The sequence below is a fragment of the Thunnus albacares genome, chromosome 11, assembly GCF_914725855.1.
Source record: "Thunnus albacares chromosome 11, fThuAlb1.1, whole genome shotgun sequence".
NCBI lineage: Eukaryota > Metazoa > Chordata > Actinopteri > Scombriformes > Scombridae > Thunnus > Thunnus albacares.
This window is the reverse complement of record NC_058116.1, coordinates 2,584,776-2,607,147: the sequence shown is the minus strand read 5'-3', so window position 1 is coordinate 2,607,147 and position 22,372 is coordinate 2,584,776. Positions and strand designations below refer to the sequence as shown.

General features: G+C 39.8%; 1 protein-coding gene across 1 annotated transcript in view; it reads left to right on the top strand.

The window, feature by feature from the left end:
• The window catches only part of klf7b (Kruppel-like factor 7b), a 73,947-nt gene that overhangs the window by 26,029 nt on the left and 25,546 nt on the right, over positions 1–22,372 (top strand). Inside the window, exon 2 of the mRNA XM_044366205.1 lies at positions 20,221–20,872. Within this exon, the coding sequence (XP_044222140.1) occupies positions 20,221–20,872 (652 nt within the window). The remainder of the gene's footprint in view (positions 1–20,220; positions 20,873–22,372) is intronic.

Below are 22,372 nucleotides of genomic sequence, written 5' to 3'. Positions count from 1 at the left end.
ACAGGCCATAGTTTTATGGCTGCAGCATTCTATCAAATGAAAATACTACAGATTTCCCCAAAATTGACTGACATACTTGACATGTTTTGATTGTTAGAAACACAAATCTGTCAATGTCAGTTCTGACTGCAGGTCATTTTTAATCTAGGATCACCACAACCACAATGTTTGATTGTTTCCTGCACCGAGAACATTACTAGTTTATAAATTTCCTCAAATTCTGAATGGATTTCTATGACGTTTTTTATCTATCCATCTTTCTTATCCATCTATCATTCTGTCTGTCTGTGTGGCTGGATGGATGGATCTCTATGACATTCGTTAGATACTAGGCATTTAAGTCTTACAAATACAAAAGCTTTTGTACAATAATTATGATTTATATACTTAACTCAGTTGCACAAAGTAGCATGGACTGCCAAAATAATAGACCGTTTTCCATTTTGTGCCTCTCCGGTACTCGGCCTCACGTCAAGACATTTCCCAAAGCACCATTGTCAAACCTGTTAGAAAACAGTGGAACAGCGCCGATTGATCCGGACCAAAGCAGAGCCAGAGGGCAGATTTCAGACCTGGTCCCAGTGTGTCTCGGCCCTGACAGACAGGGGAGGGGACAAATGAGACAGTGTCAATATTGAAACAGGCTAATGGGCTAATGAATGTGGAGAGTTCTGCCTAATGTTCCCAACAGAGCTCCTAGCAAAACCATTAAAGCACTTTTATATGACTAGACAGGCACAAAGCAGTAACTCGATTTATGGGGTACTTTCATGGTCAATTAGGAAGGGAGAGAGAGGAGAGAGGTCTGATAGGGGAGTTTAGTGTGTGTGTGTCTGTGTATGTGTGTGTGTGTGTGTGTGTGTGTGTGTGCGTGTACATGTGTGTGTAATATGAGTTTATTCGCTTTAGACAGGGTTACGCCTGTTTTTGTCAATATTGTTCTGAGCTGCTACTTGTGATTGTGAGATTGTGACCGGCATGTAGACAGACTGAACAACCAGACAATAAATGTTCTGTCAATCAAACATCATCTTATCTTTCATATGATGACTGACTGGACATTTTCAGCAAAAGACTAATATCAGTTCAAATAGTCACCTAGGAATCCTTCAGACCTCAGTATTTCAGACTGAATAATAAAGTTTGACATTATTTTTCATAAAGCAGTAGCTCCCTGTGGAACCGTCTTATCACCTTCTTTATTACCTTTTACACAGCTGACTGAAGGTGTGGCCCAATGTCCTTTTATCTTCAAAAATGTCCAGATGACTCTGCCCTTGAGGGTCTTACATCAAGTGACAATGATCAGACCTGCAGAGACAAAGCTGACTGCTTTAATCTTAACACGATACCAAGGAGAAAATGATGTTTTCTTGTTGACATGAAATTTTATGGTCACAAAGTGTTCATGCGGTGTCTGAAAAGACTCAATCTAGGTTGCCATGGTTTCTGTTAAAGCTTTTTTGCCATGGCCTTGATTTATTGCTTGGTCATACCAGAAAGTGTTACAGCAAAATCTATTTGCACACTCTTGGGAAAAAGGTGGTGCCAGAAGCTCAGTAAAGTAGTGACTTGTGCACTCATTTGCTAACATGACAGTTAGTTGGGGAACATATCTGTGCTATCCACTGGTGTTTTATGATTGGCTGCAAAACATGTATCGTTTGTGGAGCAGTTTACACTCTGGCAGAGCAGGGTTGTATAAAATTGGACGGTGAGACACAACTAATACAATAGCTCTCTGCCAGTTTTCTGTTCCCTCAAAAGTCAGAGCTGCCATGACAGTTTGCAAATGTTAAACAGCACAAATTTATCTGGCAGAGTTCACAAAAGATAAATTCACACAAAAGCTCACCCTGAAGCAAATCTACTGATGACACGATTCAATTGAAATGAATGAATTTCAGTCGGGAATCAAGCTTTTATAAGTACAACTAGCCCCTTATTTTATGGTCTTTCGTGTAACAGCATTACAATACGGCTGGTTCTGCTATTTTCAAGGGTTTATACTTTTGTATATAAGCACTCTGGTACACTCAGCAAAAAATACATGTGTGATGGCTTTCCAGAGCTCTTAGAGTCCTTGGAGATGCCTGTGAGTGAAATGTGATGTTAGATGTGTTTTGACATTTGGATCTGAGGTGTTTTTTGGGTTTTTTGGGGGGGGTGTTGGATACAGGCATCTTGTGTGTTGTCTGTTTTCTTGGTCTGTTTAGTACTAAAGTTAGCCTTACCTATCTATCTATCCATCCATCCATCCATTCATTCACTGATGGGATTTACAGCTACTCTTTACATTCAGCCATGAACCTGTAGGCAAACAGAACCACTGTACAGTCTTGATTCATTGAAGACAGTTCTCATGTATAAATGTTCAATTTGACAAAAATCCCCAAAGCATGAGATCTTACATGCAGAAGAAGAATGATAATATACTGCTGCTTTGCCTGTATCAGCCATGATAAACCATGAAAGCAGACCCAGATATTCATTAAATCTCATTTAAAACACAACAAAACGAGACATACTTGTGTGTACACCTTTCTCACACAGTCGCATTGTGTAAGTCATACATATTCTGCTCTCTGTTTCACAGAAACACTCAGAAACACTCCACCTCTCCACTCTCTCTTGTTGCGTTACTGTAGTTTCCCTCAGAGAGTTGTTGCGGCAGACAGAGTCAGTGGAGGATATTTTTAGTTTGCGAAAGATGAAGCAGGTAGTACAGTCGGTCTTCTCTCTTTCCCATGATGCATTCAGAGATAAAATGGCTGAATGAAGTGGTTCAGTGTTTATAGCAGCATTTCAGTGTGTAGCCCTAATGGCTCGACAAACCCTGCAGTTGTGAATCACAATACAGACGCCAGCGTGAAGTTGTTAAGTTGTCGAGCTTGGAGTATTTAATGTGTTCGTTTTAACTTCCAGTTCGTCAAATTAACATGACAGTGCCCCACTGCAAACAATGTGGCAGAGCTGGAGTCTTCTTAAATTGGTTATTTTGTTAGTATTCAATGCATCACTTTTAGCCACAACTAGGCCTCATGGGAGCTGTAGTTGTTGAATGTTAACAAAGTAATTGTTTTATCCTTTGTCAGACATGAGGAGAGGTTCAAATTTGATCTGCCTGCACAGGTGCAGATACCCATTTAACTTAGAGTATTGAGAGAAAATCAAAGGAATGTGTCATTAGTTCTTCATTGTTACAACTAACGTGTTACAGCTAACAGCTAACATGGCTAACAAGCAAGCTGCTGCCTACTTGCACATCTAGCAGCCACACAGCAACATTAGAATTCATGTGAAGTTGTGTTTGTGTTCACCTGATGAATCTAAACCCACTTCTTATTCACTTTCCTTTTAGCTTTAGTTTAGTCAGCACCAATTCCTGAGAAAAATATCTGGCCATTTAGCTGGCTAATTTCCTCACCAGTCACAGTCAGGAGTCCAAATGAACATTGAAACATGTCTTTCTTGTTGTAATCATTCCTCCTGTTCATACTGACCATTAGAAGATCCCTTCATAATGCACTTACAATGTAAAATCCACAGTCCTCCTTCTGTGCAAAAATTTTATCTGTTTATCTGAAGCTAATATGAAGCTTCAGCGTCCAAATGAGTCAAATCAAATCAAGATATCTTTCAACGTTACAGTCTTTTTAGTGCCAAAGTCCCTCTTTTTGTTGCTATACTTCCACCGCAGCTCAACAGGGAAACACTGTCCGAGGAAACACAAAGAGGAAATTTGATGCTAAAAAGACTGTAAATGTGTCAGATATCCACTTGATATGACTAATTCAGGCTCATATAAGCTTCACATCAACTTTTAAATGACTGTGTGGACACACTGTGGATTTTGGCCTCCATCACTTCCATTGAAAGCACATTTGAAGGATCTTTTAATATCCAGTATGAACAGGAGGAATGATTACAACAAGGAAAACCTCTTTCACTGTTCATATGGACACCTGACTGTTGTTTTAAGACACTGTGAACCTATCCTTTAGTATGAATGAGTGAGTTTGTGAATTACAAAAGGATGCATGTTTCACCTTAGCTGATTGTTATCATCTGTCATCTTTCTTTGTCCTCCATCAGAAAATCAACCAGATTGCATGAAGCTTTTATCAAACCACTTGGCAGAAGTGTCTCTTTACCTCTCACATTTAGGACTCTTGTTTTAAGTTTTAGAGTCAATGGTTTTCCCGAAGTCAAGTGTTTAACATTCACTTATAGTCTGTGGCTCTCAAACTGTGGTGTGAATGGAAGTGAACAAAAGCACTCGGGAGAGAGAAAAGCACTCAGTGCTTCAAGGATCTCAGATACACACTCGCTGATAAAAAGCTTATTTACATCAGAGGGAAGGGAAACATGGACAAGATTCAAATGCTTTATTCTCAAATTAGATAAGAAAAAGCTTAAATGATCCCTGTGGGGATCTAGAGTCAGTGAAGCAGAATACTGAAGAATATAAATTAGAGTGAAGTTAATGGGGGCTCTAATTATATCACATATAACTATTTCAACACGATAACATGTTTTATTACAATAACAGTGTTTGAACAATAAGAGAAACATCAGCAGCAGATACTTGGGCAAAGAAAAAAAAGAGAAGATGGGTAAAAAAAAATAAGAATAATACATGTGTTATTGTAAGAAAAAAAAAAATTCTCTTCTCCGAAATGCTGGCGGTGTGTCCACTGAAAACTCTGAAAGCACAGCCCCACTGAGTTAACACTCGTACCAAGCTCCCTTATAAGAATACACAATTTTAATAGGCAAGCAACATAATGATATTTTAAAAATAAAGTAACGTTAGGAGCCACTGTTTAATTTGGCACCTATTTTGTTGGTAAATGTGGACTTGTTTCAGTATAAATGTAACTTAAATGACTGGGTAAAAAGTGATCCATCACCAATTGTTGTTATGTTAAATTGTTTTTTTTCAATGTAGTTCGGTGCTCTTAACGTCACGTCTACCATGTTAACGTCACATCTATGCTGAGAAATCCTTAGCGGCTTCATTGTGGCCGTTTAGCACTCTAACTCCACAACATATATAATGTGTTTCAAAAGAAATCTCTCCTTTACACCGACTTTAAATGATTAGATTAACAAAATAAAGAAAATGTTTCAAATGCAATATTTGTGCGAGAGTGTTAGTATAATGCAGTCTAACACAGCAGCCCTGCGTGAAATCCTACCTTCATGAAGGTTAAAATGTTCTGCTTTTGTTCATGTTCAAATACTGAGAATTGATACACAGCCGTGATGGAAACAGAGGAAAATAACTGGAAAAATATGTTTGGACATGTGAGATACACAAAGCCCTGCAGCAGATTCTTCCAGTAACAGCAAAATAGCAACATTTTTTTACATTGTAAAAAGACTCCAAGCCTTCAGTGCTTTTGTAGACACTGCACTCTTTGTTTTTTAGATAGAAATTACAGGAAATGGTAAAAAAAAAAAAAATACAAATGTCAAGTGATATTAAAGAGGCACTACAGTGTTAATAAAAACACCCGAGAATGTACAATCTGACTTAAAGGTTGTCTGCGTGTGTGTGTGTGTGTATGCGCCGTCTGGATGTGACGTGATCTGTGGACAGCAAGCCCATCATTTTTCCAGCCTGGACAAATGCCTCATGGTGGAGGACGTCGCCATCCGGTCGGACATGACAGATGACCTGCAGACAGACAGAGAGAGAGAGATACAGAGACAGAGAGAGAGAGCGGCTTCATTAACAGAAAGCACAGCAGACAGAGGAACAGATGATTCTGCCACAGATTTCAATCCCTCCATTTCAGCCAATTAATGAAATAGCTCGACACACACACACACACATGCACACACACACACACATGCACACACACACACACACACAGCCAGGGAGACAGACACAGAAAAAATGGCCATAAGCCTGGTTAAGCAGTTTTAAATTATTCTTTAAATTAAAAGGCTGTACCTGCCTCGCCTTTTAGAGCTTTGTGTGTGTGTGTGTGTGTGTGTGTGTGTGTGTGTGTGTGTGTGTGTGTGTGTGTGTGTGTGTGTGTGTGTGTGTGTGCGTGTGTGTGGGAGGGTGAGTGAGTGTGTTCTGGCTAATGTCTCTGTTGTGACAGTTTTGTCTGGGGAGGAGAAAGGGAGGCAGAGGATAAAGGGTAAAAATCCACACAGCCACGTTATCTGAAGACTGAAACATATTTATTCATCTCACAGACAAACTCCATTCATGCCTCTACAGATGCATCCATCCCCAACATCAACATTTGATTTGTTGTTTGCTCTGCTGCAGCTGAGAAGACTCACCAGTTATTTTAGCTGGACAAATCTTCAATGTTAGGATTTATTGACTGGTAGATGATGCTGTGTGAACATGATGTGTTATTGTTTTACAAAATTCTGATCTAGAAGTCGGTAATTTAAAGTGAATAGTGGTTAAAAGAAATAAATACAAAATGGATTTTTAAAGTTTTGTTGTTTTTTTTATTACATGTGTGAATAATCAGAAGCAAATTTCAAGTCCTGAATCATGTACTTTTATGCCAATTAAGATTTTTAAGCTAAGAGTCACTATAGTACAGAAATACTACAAAAATAATAAATGTTCTATAATTGCATTTAAAGGCCATTTAATACTTTTAAATGAACTTTAATGCTTCTTTCTTGCCGTCCCCTTTTTGTCTTAATATCAAGAATGTAATCTGAGATCTGTTGTCTGTCTGCTTTTTAATGAGATCATTTTTCATCTTTGGGCTTGGGGAGGATAGCAAGTCATTCCAATTCAAAAGCAGAAGGTCAGTGAAGTCGCAAGTCATTAGTGTTAAAGTCAGTGTTGAGTCTTTTTTTATTTTGGCAAGTGATATACAAAGTCATCAGATGCATGACTCAAATCTGTCTCTAGTCAAAGTCATGTTACTTGAGTCCACACCTCTGCAGTTCATTGTGCTGAACATCAAGCACATATACAAAATATCAATATCACATTTTATAATAGTGATTTCAACCATATTTCCCAGCCTTAAATTGGACAACTAAATTAACAGCCTGCAGACTGTAGCAACAGTCATGCAGCTAATTTTATTAATTCACTTTCATTTCCTTTGATTGTGATTAGTCACTTAACATGCAGCCAGAGTGGGCCTATGTAATTACTGTAAATCAGGGTCAATTATATTATGTATCAGGTGGACTTTTTTTCAGATTAGTAATGAAAATTTTGCTAGTTTTAATTTTCTCCCAGGCAATAAAATTGTTTCTTTAGTTAACCAATTTCGGAAATGATGAGATTCTCCAGCTGTTTGAGTAAGAACGAGGAAGACGAGGCAAGAGGAAGGAAATAAAGGAGGAGAAACTGGTGAGGAGAATGAAGAGGAGAAGGGGGAAAGAGAAGCAGGCGACCTGCGCTTTGTGAATAAGGAATAAGGAAGTGAAATGTGTGCGATGACGGGAAAGAAGAGGAGGGTGGGGGTGTTTATAGAGGTGAGGGGGAGGAGGAGGAGGAGGAGGAGGAGGAGGAGGAGGAGGGAGGCTGCTCAAAGGCCTGAAAAAAATAGAGAAAATAGAGAGAAGATGGAAAGAGGGAGAGAGAGCAGTTACACAGCAGGAGAGTCTGAGTGCTCTCCTCCATCAGAGGCTGTTGATTAAAATTTCATTGGCTGAGGCTGGAGGTCGGAGGTGACTGTGCGTGCGTGTGTGTGTGTGTGTGTGTGTGTATGAGAGAGAGAGAGAGAGAGAGAGAGAGAGAGAGCTTCAACATGAGTGATGAAAACTCAGAGCCACCTCTCTTCATGCACTGACTCACTCCTGTACTCTCACTCTCATTGGCTAATTATCTGTCTTTGTCTCTTGTCTCTTGAGCTCACTGCTTTCTAATTGGCTCTCAACTGTTAAACTGCTCTCTCTCTTACCGGCTCTCTTCTTTTAACACTAAGCACTGATTTTACTTGCTTTTAACTACTAGTTTGCATGTGCACATCCAAATCTTCACAGAAAATAAAATAAATTGTGTTGCCATTACAAAAATGATACTTTATTCATACAATATTCATTTAATGAAAGCAGGTTTTGGACTGGAGCTATTTGTAGATATCCCCTCTGGGCTAATGATCGTGTCTTTCAATATTTTTGACATTTGACAAAGTAAATGATCAATTAGTGAATTGAAAAAAAAAACGACTGGTAGATGAATTATTGATGAAGATATTCATTTGTCGCAGCACCAGGCTGAGCCGTGTTGAGTTTTTACAGATCAGCCTTCTTCTCAGATCAAAGTCGGAGGGATTCCAGTGATGTTCCTTCCTTCTTCCAACAGGTCTCGTCTCCATTAACCTCTTTTTATTGAAGCCTCCTCCTGCTTTTCAAATCAGAACCCACAGGACTCTCTTCCCCGTTTGTCGCGCTGCTTTTTCAATTAAGGCGGAGTGAGAAGGTAGCTGACCACCCTGACAGCACACACAGGTGCTCACACAAACACAGTGTTACTGTAGCAGAGTTGTGTTGGCTCTCTGTGTGACCGCTGCAGTACCAAACAGATTGATTGTTGGTGTTTGTGTGTGTTTGAATGGCAAAGCTAAATAAAAGCTAAGTTACCGGCCAAGTTATGGAATATGATCATTTGCAACTTTTTGCATTAGCTGTAATACATTTTAGAGAAAGAGTAAAGATGTCTGGATAATGTTTTTTGTCAGCTTATCAGAGATATGTGCATGATGTTTTTCAGCTTGATATTCATACAAAATACAACAGTGGCAACTAAAGTATGTAAAAGACTGCAGTCATTGTTAATAAATAAAAAAAACCACGTATTACGAGAACAGAGCTAAGTAAGCCTTTCTTCAAATAGCATTTGTAATTTATCAGGTGTTCTCATAGTAACAAGTTCTCCAAATTAAACCAGAAAATTTGAGCATGTGCACTCCATAGTGACACATAGTTTAATCTGATGCTCCTGTCGGCGGTAATCAGCATCATTTGTGATTTCTAAAACTGTTACAAATCACTGGTAAAAAAATAAAATAATGATGTTTTATGATGTGACATATGGTTAAAGTCTGGTTAGGTTTAGGCACAAAAACCACTTGGTTAGGGTCAGAGAAAGATCTTGGTTTGGGCTAAAATGGTTCAACTTTGTGATAATGTGTCTCGCGGTTAGTAATGTGAAACTCACACTTCGAAACGGGAAATGAATAGCAGTCTCCTGTGGCAAAGTTCACTGTTGGGTTATAAAAAAAAAATACATGGAAAGCTGAAACAAAGACACATTAGTATCTGCTACTTCAGGATTTTCTTGGCACATGAACATCAGCAGTGAGAGTTGCTGTACAGTCCTGTTAGAGATGAAAACACTGATCCATCAAAGACTGTTAGCCTGCAGTTTGTTAGCCTCCAGTGCCCTCAACTCTGCTTCATTCTGTTGCTCTGTAACTCCAACATAGCAGCTGATTTTTCTCTGATTTCAACACCTTGAACCATAAAGGCAGCTGATGATTGATGATATGAGATGAGCTGCTGCAGGTTATCTTTAAAGCTATTTTTCTCTACAAAGTAAGAATGTGGCCTCTGTAGCTTTAGTTTCACTTCACAATTTTAGTGCTGCCTGCTGCTTTATTGTGCAAATCTTTTATATAAAGAAAAACAATGGTTGGGATATATAGAATTGTACCTCAGTGAGACATTGGAGAAACATAGATATATGCAGTGAAACAACCATCATAACCACATCAAAGCACTGTGATGATCAGAGTAGTTTTACTGGGATTGCAGCAGCAGCAGCAGCAATGTTGGAAGCAGAAGCAGGTTGAGATGGTCGCTATCCAGCAGAGTGACTGTGGCTCGTTACTGCAGCTGGCTCTGGGACCACTGCAGTGCAGGCATGAGGAAACTGGTGACTCCAAAATGGCAGCTGTCCATAAGTAAGCCTGTGCTACACTAAATGGCCAAAAGCTTGTGGACTCTTGGTCTGGGGCTGTTTTTAATGGTTTGGACTGCACCCATTACTTGCAATTATGGAGACCTCAACCCCATCCAACACCTTTGGGATGAACTGGGACACAGACTGTGAGCCAGACCTTATCACCCAACATCAGTGTTGAACCTCACTAATGCGCTTGTGGCTGAATGGGAGTAAATCCCTGCAGCCAGGTAGACAGAAGAGTGAAGGCTGTTAGCAGCAGATTAATGCCCATAGTTTAGGAATAACATGGCTCAAGTATCACATTTTTGCAAGGTTCTGGTATCCAAATAGTGTATTCTGTGCTTAGCATAAAAACATGAGGATTTTGAAAGTCTCTACAATCTTGAGAGTTTAGAGACTTTAAATGAGTGCTAAACGTGATTTGGTGAGTCCAGCAACACATGAAAAAGGATAAAATAGTTTAAGTACAACTTCATGTACTTCAGGCGAGTGTTAAAGCATCTGGTTTTGTGCTATTTAAATTATAACGCAGGATGTGTAAGTAGTTGTTGTGACTCTAGAGACACTGCCGCAGAAACTCAAACAGCTCCAGCATCTTCACACAAACTGCACTTCAGTCTCTAACAAAGCACCAAACACACATTGACTCTGCAGCGCTGATGCTTGCTCAGACATAAAGGAAGCAGCTCGCTGCCAATGGCACCCGTTTGATATTGTACACACTCCCGAGCATGAGGCATTACATATTCACACACATCAGTTAGAAGTCATTATGCTCTTCTCACTCTTACAAACACACACATCAGCATTAGCAAATTAGCTGAATAAAGAGCCTCTTTTTGCCTTTTCTTTTGAGTGGCTAATTAGCCATCAGAGCCCACTGTGTGGAGAGAGCGAGATCCATCAAGAGGTAGAGCTTCAAAGAGCAGTTTATGGAAGCCAAAGCACTTTAATTAGGACCTATTTGTAGGAGAAAGCGAAAAGAAAAACATCATTTGGAGCCAAAAGCTGTATAATGTGGAGGGGAAATAAACACAGTAATGCACACACAGATAAAGAGAGACAGGAGCAAAAAGGGATTAGACTTGAAGAGGTGATATCCTCACAAGGAGGCTTTATACAGCAGTGTGAGGGGACACTGACTCTGCATACTGAACATCAGGAACCTGTCGTGCTCAGTCAGGAGAGCTAGATAAATGTAACTGCCATGCAGCTGTATGAATCAAAATGTCAGATTGTCAAAATGTCAGATGTGCAGAATGTTGTGTAATTTAATCACTTTACGTTGTAGATGCCGTTAATAGAGACTGGTCATGTTCACACGTTTATCATGCTTGTTTAAAGGACCATAGTTTAAATTACAGGTGACCAATTTCTATAGCAGGCTATAGGGTTTTATACTCATTTTCCACCTTCTACACAACATATAAAATCAAACACAAATAGAGTTGAAACTTGTTTAAGATGGGTAATCCATCACTATTGACGTTCTGTCACTATTTAATTGGTCAAAATTGTATTTTCATCATGTGGGACTACAAACCCACTCATGTTTACTCCCTATTTTCATTGTTTTGGCTGATCCATCACATTTTTTAGTTCATAAACCACAGTTTTACCAGATTCTACAATCCACAGATTTGGAAGAAAAAACATTAACACCACCTTTTGGAGTTTTTGGCCACTATTTGTTGGTAACGCACCAACAAATGTAGCAATTTGCCAAAATAAGCCTGCAAACATGGATGTAAACATTGCAGGATTTTAAATATTTTAAATATTGGTATAGAAAATAATTTATGAAGATGGAAATGCATTCAACACATCTAGGAAACACAGTGTGTTTCAGTAAGAAACACTGAATGTACATATACCTTTTGTTTGTTTACAGGAAAAGTCCACAGGGAACCTTTAAACTAATTATCAAGCTGTTGGTTATAGATCTCACAGACCTGCTGTACATATGGTTGTTATGCAGGCATGCTGTTTTACTATGCAATTATAATATTGGCTATATTTGCTTTTGATTTCTCTGTCAAATGAATGCTTTATAGAACTGTGTCAATGTTACTGATGGTGAAGATGTGGCTTCTGGTGACAGCACAAATCTCAGCAATACAAAAAAAAAAAAAAAACATATCAAAAACAAGATCTCAGGGGTTAAAAAAAGATTTTTCCTTTTCTGCCGAGGCCTTCAGGCATGGACGCACTGTAGGAGCTGGTCTGTTTTTTCCACTTGTTTGAATTTTTCCAGACTGACCAGTGTGTGTGCACATACACAGTATTGTTATCCAGCTCGTCGAGCAATTCCATGACCAGGGTCTTTGAAGTAAAGGCTGTTGTCTTTTTTTGTCCAGTGTGTCATTGACGTCCACATTTACGTCACATGATTCCCACCATGTGTCCCCTACTGGCCGAGCTGCTTCATCTGTCTGCCTGATGTTACACCCCATGTCTTAATCATGAGAGCATGACAAGGAACTCATCTTTACATGAATAAATAAGTACGAGCAAAGAATTATTTTAAAGCGTTGGAGAGCAAATATGTGTCTAGTCACTTTTAGCAGAGCTAGATTCTGTGTGTGTGCAGAGTTTTGGACTTCAACACTGTGTTTCAAATGCTGTGAGTGTGACTTGGTTTTGGTTTTGGCTCACTGTGATCTGGCAGTGAGGTGGACAGTACATGTTTTTGAGTTTGAGTTCTCGCCTTCACTCAGGCTTGGAGGAACATGCTACTGGCTGGACCGTCACTGGTCTTTGTTTCCAGTTTTTCAACTGGAAGTTATGGCGATGATTCTGAAAACAATGTAAAAATGTGTCCTGGAATATCTACCAGAACCAGTTTCCAAACAACATTGAGGTGATAAATAGGCCATGTGGTTGCAGATTCAAAATATATAAAAAGTCTGGTTTTAACATTTTAGTTGTTAGTGAGGATTGTGAGTCATGTTGTCATGTTAAACATTCTCATACTGACTCAAAACCTGATTTAAATGATGTAATTTCTATCTGAATGCTATAACCATATGTGCAGCAGATCATTATAGGAAGTTTTACTTAACAGAATTGTGTAAATGGCTTAATCCTACCATTGTCCTAATGGGAATGTTGTATAATAGTAACTCCAACATAGCAGCTGATTAATATGTAAAATGTAATAGTCATATAACTGTCTGCATGTAAACACAGATGGAGCATCTCCTGCTGAATCCACTTCAGTCTGTTTGCTTAGCTCTGTCCTCGATGATCCTTTGTCTGTCAAAAGCTCTTAGCGCTCCCATCCAGAGCCCTCTGCTCTCTGCATTCATTATTAATGGACCTCAGCAGGCTGAGAACATACACACACACACACACACACACACACACACACACACACACACACACAGGCAGGCAGCCCCTGCACATCACTGGTAGCTATTTTAGATGAGATATTAAATCAAACACTCAAAACATGAAGGGAAAGAACGGTCATTGAGGGAACAGGGGATGCAGGAGGACGAGATGGAGTTTTTCTTTTGTTTTTTTCTCTTCAGCTCTAGTCGCATGAAATATATCCACACACACACACATCAATCACACACCAAATTAATTGGTTTTACAAGAAAACAAAAACTAGAATTGCTGTATAGACATTTAATATTAAGTACAATATGCTGTGCTCAACCACAGTTTGATTTTCACTCCAGCGATGACCTTGCATTTGGCCTTGACCTTGACCTCCAAAACAAGAACATAATCAAACAAAGCACCATTGAAATAAACACTACTGAAAATATAGAAGTGAGTATGTTAACTGCAATTGAAGAAGCAATTTCATCCAATGTTATATATGACAGCTTATGTGAACAGTTTAATGGCCTTTAGTGATGACTGATGTCCTACACTGATTCAATAATGGAAACTGTTGAGCTGCAGTTAGTGGACAAAGCAGCTGGTTACAGAAATATTTCTCTTACTGGAAATTCACATTTGAAACATTTTCCTCAACACAGAAACACTTGACTTTCCTGGATAATTTAACAGTGTCATAGAGTTATGGTATCACCATCAAAATCAATTTTTTTTCCTTTTCAGTTTTATGTATCAAATACTACAGGTACTTAACACTACAGTGTCCATGAACCTCTGAGGCTGTTGCTGTGGAGACGATGTCAGCAAGTGAAATCCGAGTTCTAGTAAATTCAGAGCATGTGATTGTTGCGATCAGGAAAAAAACACTGCACATTGTATCATACAGACCGTGTTTAAGAAAGCTGTAATTGTGAGTAGGTGAAATTGGGAATTTCTGGCGGCTATGACATCCCCCACTTTTTCAATAATACTATAGAAGTGTCAATCAACTGCTGGCCAAATGGCTGCAAAGCCACCATCACTGTGAGATACATTTAAACATTAACACAAGTGCAGTTGTTTCAGATAATTATAAATGAGCTGCACACTGTTTATATGGTCTCACTTGTTAAACAAGGGTAACAGAACTGAAATAGCTAATTTGGCTAATTTCACTCCTCTGATTTAATAACAAGAGATTTTTCCATTCTGCCAAAGTAATATAAATCCAACATTAGCTATTTATGTTAATCAGATTTTGAAAGTAAACTGATTTAAACTGATGAGCTTTTAACTTTTTAACTGATAACTTCTTTAACATCAGCTTGTCATTAACATCAAAGCAACAGAATTTAAAGCTCTCTGATTGGATGTTTCTCACTGCAGCAGTCTCTTGAACTCTAGTTGACTTGTGTCCTAAAATTGTTACGTTCACAGTGCTGTACCTTTGACTTAATGTCAGTGAAGCAGATTATTTTCAGCTCAGTGCTGCATTGATTCAACTAAGAGATTCATGTCCATCCAACTGTTGAAATTTCCCCAAAACAGTCACAAAACAGTCTGTGTGTGTGTGTGTGTGTGTGTGTGTGTGTGTGTTATCCGATGTGACCTTTCTCCATATGGTGTGGGACTGAGCAGGGGGACAGGAGGTGAGCCCTACACATGCTATCAGTCTGAGCTGTTAGCCAGCAGCCGCTGATACAAACACACACACACACACACACACACACACACACACGCTGCAGGCCCTACATGTCATTGTTACCTGATATTCATGGTGTGTAGGAGAAACAGTGGAAGAGAAGGTCATACGTGTGATGTCAGAGGCGGTGCGTTCACTGCCGGCCGTGGGTTTGATTGCCGCTCGCTCCTCTCGCACTGCCTTGGGCTCTCTCTGCCCTCTGTCCTCCCCACCCACCTCCCACAATCCTCAGCATCAGTCCAGCCCCCGCCAGGAGACACACAGACCTTTCTATTTTTGATTTCTAGTCCAAGTACAAACAATGGTACAGTATGCCTCCAGAAATCACTAATAGAGACCGTATTTACTGTATCAGAGAGAACTAGTTCATAGTATTCATAGTGCTGTAATATTCTGAGGACAATGAATAATGAATTTAAAACTTACAATACCAAAATATTATTCCTGAAAAGGAAACATTTTAAATGGGAAGGGGGGAAAAAAGCTTCTTCTGCATTTTCTTGCAAATCTTTTCTTTCATCTCCTGAGAACAGCAGCAACAGTAAGACTTCAGAATCCTTCAGGATATGCGTCATCTCCAGTAACGTTAACTAACCACAAACCTTAAATTCGGGGCAAAAACTGCATAAATTATACATATCAAAATACTCCTCATGATGACCTTGAACTCTTCAGCGTCTTAAATCTGTTGCCGTGCGACACTAATCAAATACAATTAACTAGTAGAAACAGCGATAACCAAGTCACCCTGAACTACACTGACCTTTTTATTTAAACTTCTGCAAGAAAACACAAAGCTTTTTTTCCATCCTGTTCTTTCCAGGGCTCTGAAGCAGATAATGGTACACTGTTAAGGGAAATTCCAAATCCTTTTCTACAACCTTATATTATTTTATTTCTAGTCATCATTGTTATTTGTTAAGATTAAAAAAAACAATTTAATCATATGTCATATATAGGTGGGATTCAGTCAAAAGCTCTGGTAAAAGATAATAAGTGAACTTTGAGTTTAGAATATTCTATCACAGATACTTTATGTGTTCCCAAGGTCAAGAATAAATCCCCATGCTCAACTATTGTTGCTATGGCGACTCGTAATTTCATATACCTCCCACAGTTTACAACGGTAACAGTGGACACTTAACCAATCCTATAAAGATATTTCTGTGATCATAATGTCATTTAAACCCCTGATTGATAAGAATCTTTATACAGACTTACAAACTTAATGATCATCAGGTCCTCAGGATTTACATCTTGATTCAACTTTAAACACTGTTCTTTTACAACCAGGTGGATAATTGGAATGATTAGTTTGGTTGTAATCACTTTAAGGTTGTTATTTGTATTAAACTACTTTTGTTTAAAAGCCGGTCAGATTGGTTGGGTGTGCGATGCCTCTTGGACTCATGCCATAGAAGATTCTGTTGTAAACCCCAGATCTCAGTAACATACTGTATATACACAGTATATAGCATGAAGACCAAAGAATTCAAACTTTCTCTAAATCATTTAAGGTGCTTAATGAGCCATTTCTTTGTTTTTTGTAGTACATTCTCACCAGATGGAGCTGCCTGTTGCTATGAGTGATCAATGAACAGTGTACTCATCATTCTACAATCCAAACAAACTCCAGATAACTTGATGGCTGTTTGCTAATCTCTAGTATTGGTTTCCAGATGCATTAGCACTGACTGATCTAATTTAAACAGAGATATAATAGCCCTCTTTTGCATGCTTGACTAGATATTGTATTACACACAGCAATTACTGAAACGAATACCAATGCTAACAAATCACAGCAACAATCTGGACAAAAGGCTAACCAGAAGGTTTTCCCCACAGCACAAGTATTAGCTTTACAAAAGACATTGTTCCTGGGTGTCATCTTTGCCTCTCTACATAAATGCTCATCATTTTCAAGTTTCCTTATGAAGCACTGTACACCCCCCCTCCCCTTTTTGTATTCACATGTAAATGAACATCCCTAAGAAAAAAAGACATTCTTTTAAAGGGAGGAAGAAGGGGGGGGGAGAGGGAAGTTCAGCTTATCACCACTCAACAGATGTTCAGACTAAACGTGTGGGTCTGTCTGTCTCGTCACTGAGGCTGAGCGGAGTAAAGCTTCCAGCTCTGGTCTGACTGAATGGACAGAGTCAACCAGCTGCAGCTAAGACAAAATATTTCTATAGTGGCTGTAATTTGCTCTGATGACAGAGGTGGAAAGTGCCAGAGGATCAGGATGAGAACTTTCAGCTGCCAGAAGCCTTTTGCCAAACAGAGGGAATTCATTTTCCAAGTAGTAATACAGTGAAGGGACCCTATGCTGCAGGACAGTGCTGGAGCCAGGCAGCATAAGTAAGTGCTGAGTGGACAATTAGAGAGAATAAACTGGCCTGCTGTCTCTACCCTCTCTTTCTTGGCAAAAACATCACAAAAAACAATTTCTTATATAGGACTATAGCAGGATTTAGATCCCTGCTGGACCCAACATGAACATTATGGTGCAGGAATTGGGTACTCCATTGTTGGCTTGACATGTGGTCGACCTTGTCATAAATGAAAATACAGTGTTATTGGGCTTAACCATGAATATAAGAATGTAAATGCATTCAAATATGGGATGCCCTGGTGGCCTAGTGAGTTATTTAACATATTGACCTCATAATCAGTTCAAGTCCTTTATGCATGTCATCCCTCATCTCTCTCCCCTCATTTCCTTTAAGCTTTCTACTGTCTTTACTACATAATAAAGACATATGATGGAGTTTCATTTTGTAAATACTAACACAGTTTGAAAATGCAGTGTTTCATAGGTTTAGGTTTGGCTTTTTTCAGTTTATGCCTTAAAAATTTTTTTTAAAAGCTGTGTAAACTGTCGTCAATCATTCATGAAGGCCATATGTGTCCTACTTTCCCTGCAGACTGGGGCATACAGAATTTTGATATAAAAAAACAGTGTTGCAGGTGGGTGAGATCGAAGCAGGAGCAGGATTGAATAAAAAGTCCCATGTAGACCTCAAAAGTATGGTCGAAATCCCGTATTTCCTCTAATAGTGGCCGGGGTCTTTATTTAGCTCAACCACAGAGGGTACCAGGCCTTTATTGGAAGCAGGCTCATATTAGAGAGAGGCCTTATTTATAATTCCCTCTGTTTGATAAGTGTATTTGCTCATATTTTAGTATGAAGCCTCCTTGTTTTCTCACCTGCTTCCGTTTGCTCTGTTAAATTTTTGTTACTGCATTACCAGTAATCTACTTGATCAGACATATGGAGCAATAATTCTAGCACTTGAGTTCCACCCAGAACATTTTGGCAGTGCACCACTTAGCAGGTATCATGCTCATGGTGGTATGCTCGCCAGCTTAGCCAAGTTACCCTGGTTACCCTGGTTACCCATGCTGATGTAGTGTCACTGTCAACATTATTATTAAAATATGCACCGTTATCCCCATATTTAAACTATATCACATCTCCTCCGTCCTCCTCCCTTCTCTGTGACTACTATTTGTGTTTAACTGGCATGAACATTATATAACAGGCACCAGGAGTTTATCCACCCTTGTTTGTGTTGACCACACCCCCGGTCATTATCAGAGACACGGCTTTTAATTGACTACCATCTTTTATTTGAGGAAATAAGTTTGGAGAGGAGAGGTGTAGCCTTGGGGTTAGAAAAAGTAGGTTAGCAAGCTACAAGTTTTTGGCTCAAGTCCTTTGAGGTGATGTGACAGGTGCCCTTGACCAAAGCACAGAAAGCCAGGAGACCAACAACTGTGGCGATGCTGCTCTGATGCCAAACTCTTGAAAAAATACACAGATGTCTCTGTTATCTCTAGAACAGGTTGGATAAACATGCATAGAAATACTGGCTTCTTTTTTCCTTGTTTCTCTCTCTTTTTCTTCCTTCTTTCATCTCCCTTTGCTTCTTTATTTGACTTTCCCTCCATCATCTTGCTCTCCTTCCTTCCTGTATCTCGCAATAAAACTTCCATGGCTGGTTGGTTTGGGTGAGCAGAGGGAAACAGGCAAGGCTTCCACAGTTCAGGGCTCCAGAGAGCTCAGCCAGGCAGCAGCAATCAATCACAGACTAAATCCCTCCTCTCTCAGGACTGCCGTGTGCCAGGTGACATGGTCAACAGCTGTAGAGAAATACTGCATAAAGCCTACAGTATTTGTATTCAAATAGACTAGTAAACACAGCCTCTGAAAGGTCTACAGTTTGAAGAAAACTACCAAATATACCTGAGTCAAAGACAAGACTCCTCACAAGAAAAACTACACCATTGCTATTTGTTCAGACACTTAAACTGACCCCTGTTTATGTTTTATTAACAACCTCTTGCACTTGTACGAATAGTGACTCCTCTTTCAGGAGCAAAGGCAGAAGGATTGGGGCATTGTTATGTTGTTAGACATCAGGGTGGATGGTTGTGGTAAAAGTTTTCTTCCTAACCTTCATCAAGTAGTTTTATTTGCCAAAACTTAACCATGCATTAACCATAGACGTGGCAGTTCAGAAAATGCTGGAATGGTCATATAGGTGATTTTGGAAGGGAGAGACAGATGTGTCAGTGTCTTTTGTCCTGTATGAGTACTTGTTTGAGAGGCAGGATTAACACTGATACGTTCATTTGGCGAGCAGAGAAGTTGGCATCTTATGTTTTGTATGATTCCACTGATTACTGTTTCAGTCAGAGACATGTTACAAAGTTATCATTTATTGCAAATGGTTGTTCAATTAGATTTGTAGGAAGGGTTCTGGTCTTTGAGGGAGTTCTCAAAGACGCCATGTTTGTTTAACCATGACTGAAACAGTGATGTTCTTCAGTGATCGTCTATATGCTGTGATAAGGCCAGTTAACACAAAAAGTGATCTAACAGGTGTAAAGTATATGATTTTTCTTTTTTTTTTGAGTATTATTTTTAGTGGCCCATTATTCATAACAACATATAAACCACACAAAAATCAATGCCCAAAACCCATGTTAAACATACACACACATGCACTCACACACACACACACACACACACACACACACATACATACCAGGGGAAAGGGATACAAATAACTAAGATAAGTTCATTTTAACAAGTTGGCGACTTCCAGTCTTTGTGAATAAGTTTTTTTGCTAATACCACGGCCATCAACACAGCTGTTTGAATGTGTGAAAGGAGAGTTATAGACTCCTCTGAGCATCCAAAGAGAGCGAAGTCCCTGTCAGGAGATAAAATTTGTTTTCTGACTCTGGGTCCATGTGTGTCCTTTTCTTGCAGACATGTCTAGAGTTGGAGCGGTATCTACAGACGGAGCCCAAACGTCTCTCAGAGCTGTTTGATGAGGAGCTGGACTGTCTCTTAACGCCATCCTTCATGCAGGGTGGTGACAGTGACGAGGACCTGATGGACCCCCTCCTCCCCAGCCTGCCCGACCAGCCCAGCCCGCCTCCACTACTGGTAACTCTCCCCAAGGTCCAGGCCAAAATCCTGCAGATGCCCAACCACAGCAAGACCCAAGCAGAAGCAGGAACTGAAACCCTCACAACAAAGGAGCAAGTCCTTGGAGGGGTCAGCGCCGCACAGCTTAGCGCTGCCGTCACATCCCTAACACCACCATCATCACCAGAGCTCGGCCGCCACCTCATCAAACCCACACAAACGCTGACTGCGACGGCAGATGGCACACTAACACTCAAACTGGTGGCAAAGAAGGTAGGGTTAGGGGCGGCCAAACTGGTGGCAGCACGAGCATTACCGTCCCCACCGAGCCGAGGAGGAGCCCTCAGTGACAGTGAGCAGGGAGGAGGAGGAAGTCTGGGAGGAGACGTACCAGAGAACAAGAAGAGAGTCCACCGATGCCAGTTTAACGGCTGCAGGAAGGTTTACACCAAGAGCTCCCATCTGAAGGCACATCAGAGGACCCACACAGGTAAGATAACACATACCTTTATTTACCTTCATTACATTTAGCTTCAACATAAGTACTTTAGGTTGAAGTGCATACTGGTGACTTTATTTTAAGGTTGTATCATTTAACTTCTGTCCCCTAAAATTCATGGACTATGTATAAAAAGGGCTAGGAGTCCTACTCTGTTCACCTGATGTAGATGTAAACACCGTCAAATGACGTCAGCATTATATAATTTTGAATCCAATGCGCTGGGGGACAGAGCCAACTCAACAAAATATGTCTAACCCTCACAATACTTTCTGACTGCGCTGTTTGCAGTCAACAATGCTGTTTTTAAAACCTGGAGCTTTGATAAGTAAGGCCAGACTAGATGCACATAAACCAAAAGATACTTTTCCTGGGACTTGCTCAGGATTTGGTGTTGCAGAAGAAAAGATCTGATGTTGGTAATTTTCAGAAGTAGTAGAGGATTATGGCCTCTCTTCTTCTTCTTTTTTCCTCTCAGATTATCCTCCAGATTTATTAATTTCCTTGTGAGTCTTTATACCAGCTCAGTGCCAAAAGGCCCTGCCTCAGTAATTGCCTGCTGATTGATAGACTGGTAGTAAATGCCTTTACAAAGTCAGCCGTGTCCAACTGGGTCTGACATGCAGCTTTAGCCACTAACTACAGCTGCCTTCTCGGTGACCCTCAGACAGAGCACGCACCAGGCTATGTGTCCAGGGGCTGTGAGCTGCAAGCTTAGCATGTGGGTTGCAGCAGACATACAAGAAAGGATGAATTTGACTGATGCTGAGATTATAATGAATTGAGTTCAAACAGCAAAAGTAACCTGAACTCAGCCTGAAACTTAATATCTGTCATGGTCAGAGGTTTAGTCAGTATGGACTAGCCTGTTATATTTTTATGGATGTGTTATTGCTCTTAACACATGGAAACAAAACATTTCAATCAATTCCACTGTTAAGTCTGTAGACCAAACAGAGGAAGATCTTTGTTTTGTGTATAGTCTTGGGTCATGCACTGATGAAAAAACTATTCATAATTTTTCTGTTTTACGCAGTATAAGGAATTGGGGCAAAGAAAAAGTTGAATGTGCTTCAACTTTTCAGCAGATTTCATCAGTAAACCAACCAAAGCAGCATACAGAGCAGTGAAATTGAAGTGATTGAAGGCTTATCATGCGTGAAAACATCACACACCAGTAATATCAGGAAGGATTTTACAACTGTGGAAAGTTATCATAAAGACAATCTACAGATAAAATATCTGTAGTTGCTACAGTATGACCACCAGGTTAGCATCAGAAAGAAATACGCCATTCACATTACAAAGTAATCTACCAGAAGCATGTGTTGGCATGTATTTGATTGGCCAACACTGCTTGGTGACCCTGCATTTTTTGTGCTGCTGTATCAGCACCCCCACTGCGTCAATCAGAAATGAATGAAGGGGCTGTGTTTTTTCATGAAGTGCCTTAAGAGTCATTTTGTGTTTTTAGGTGGTAACCAAAGACCT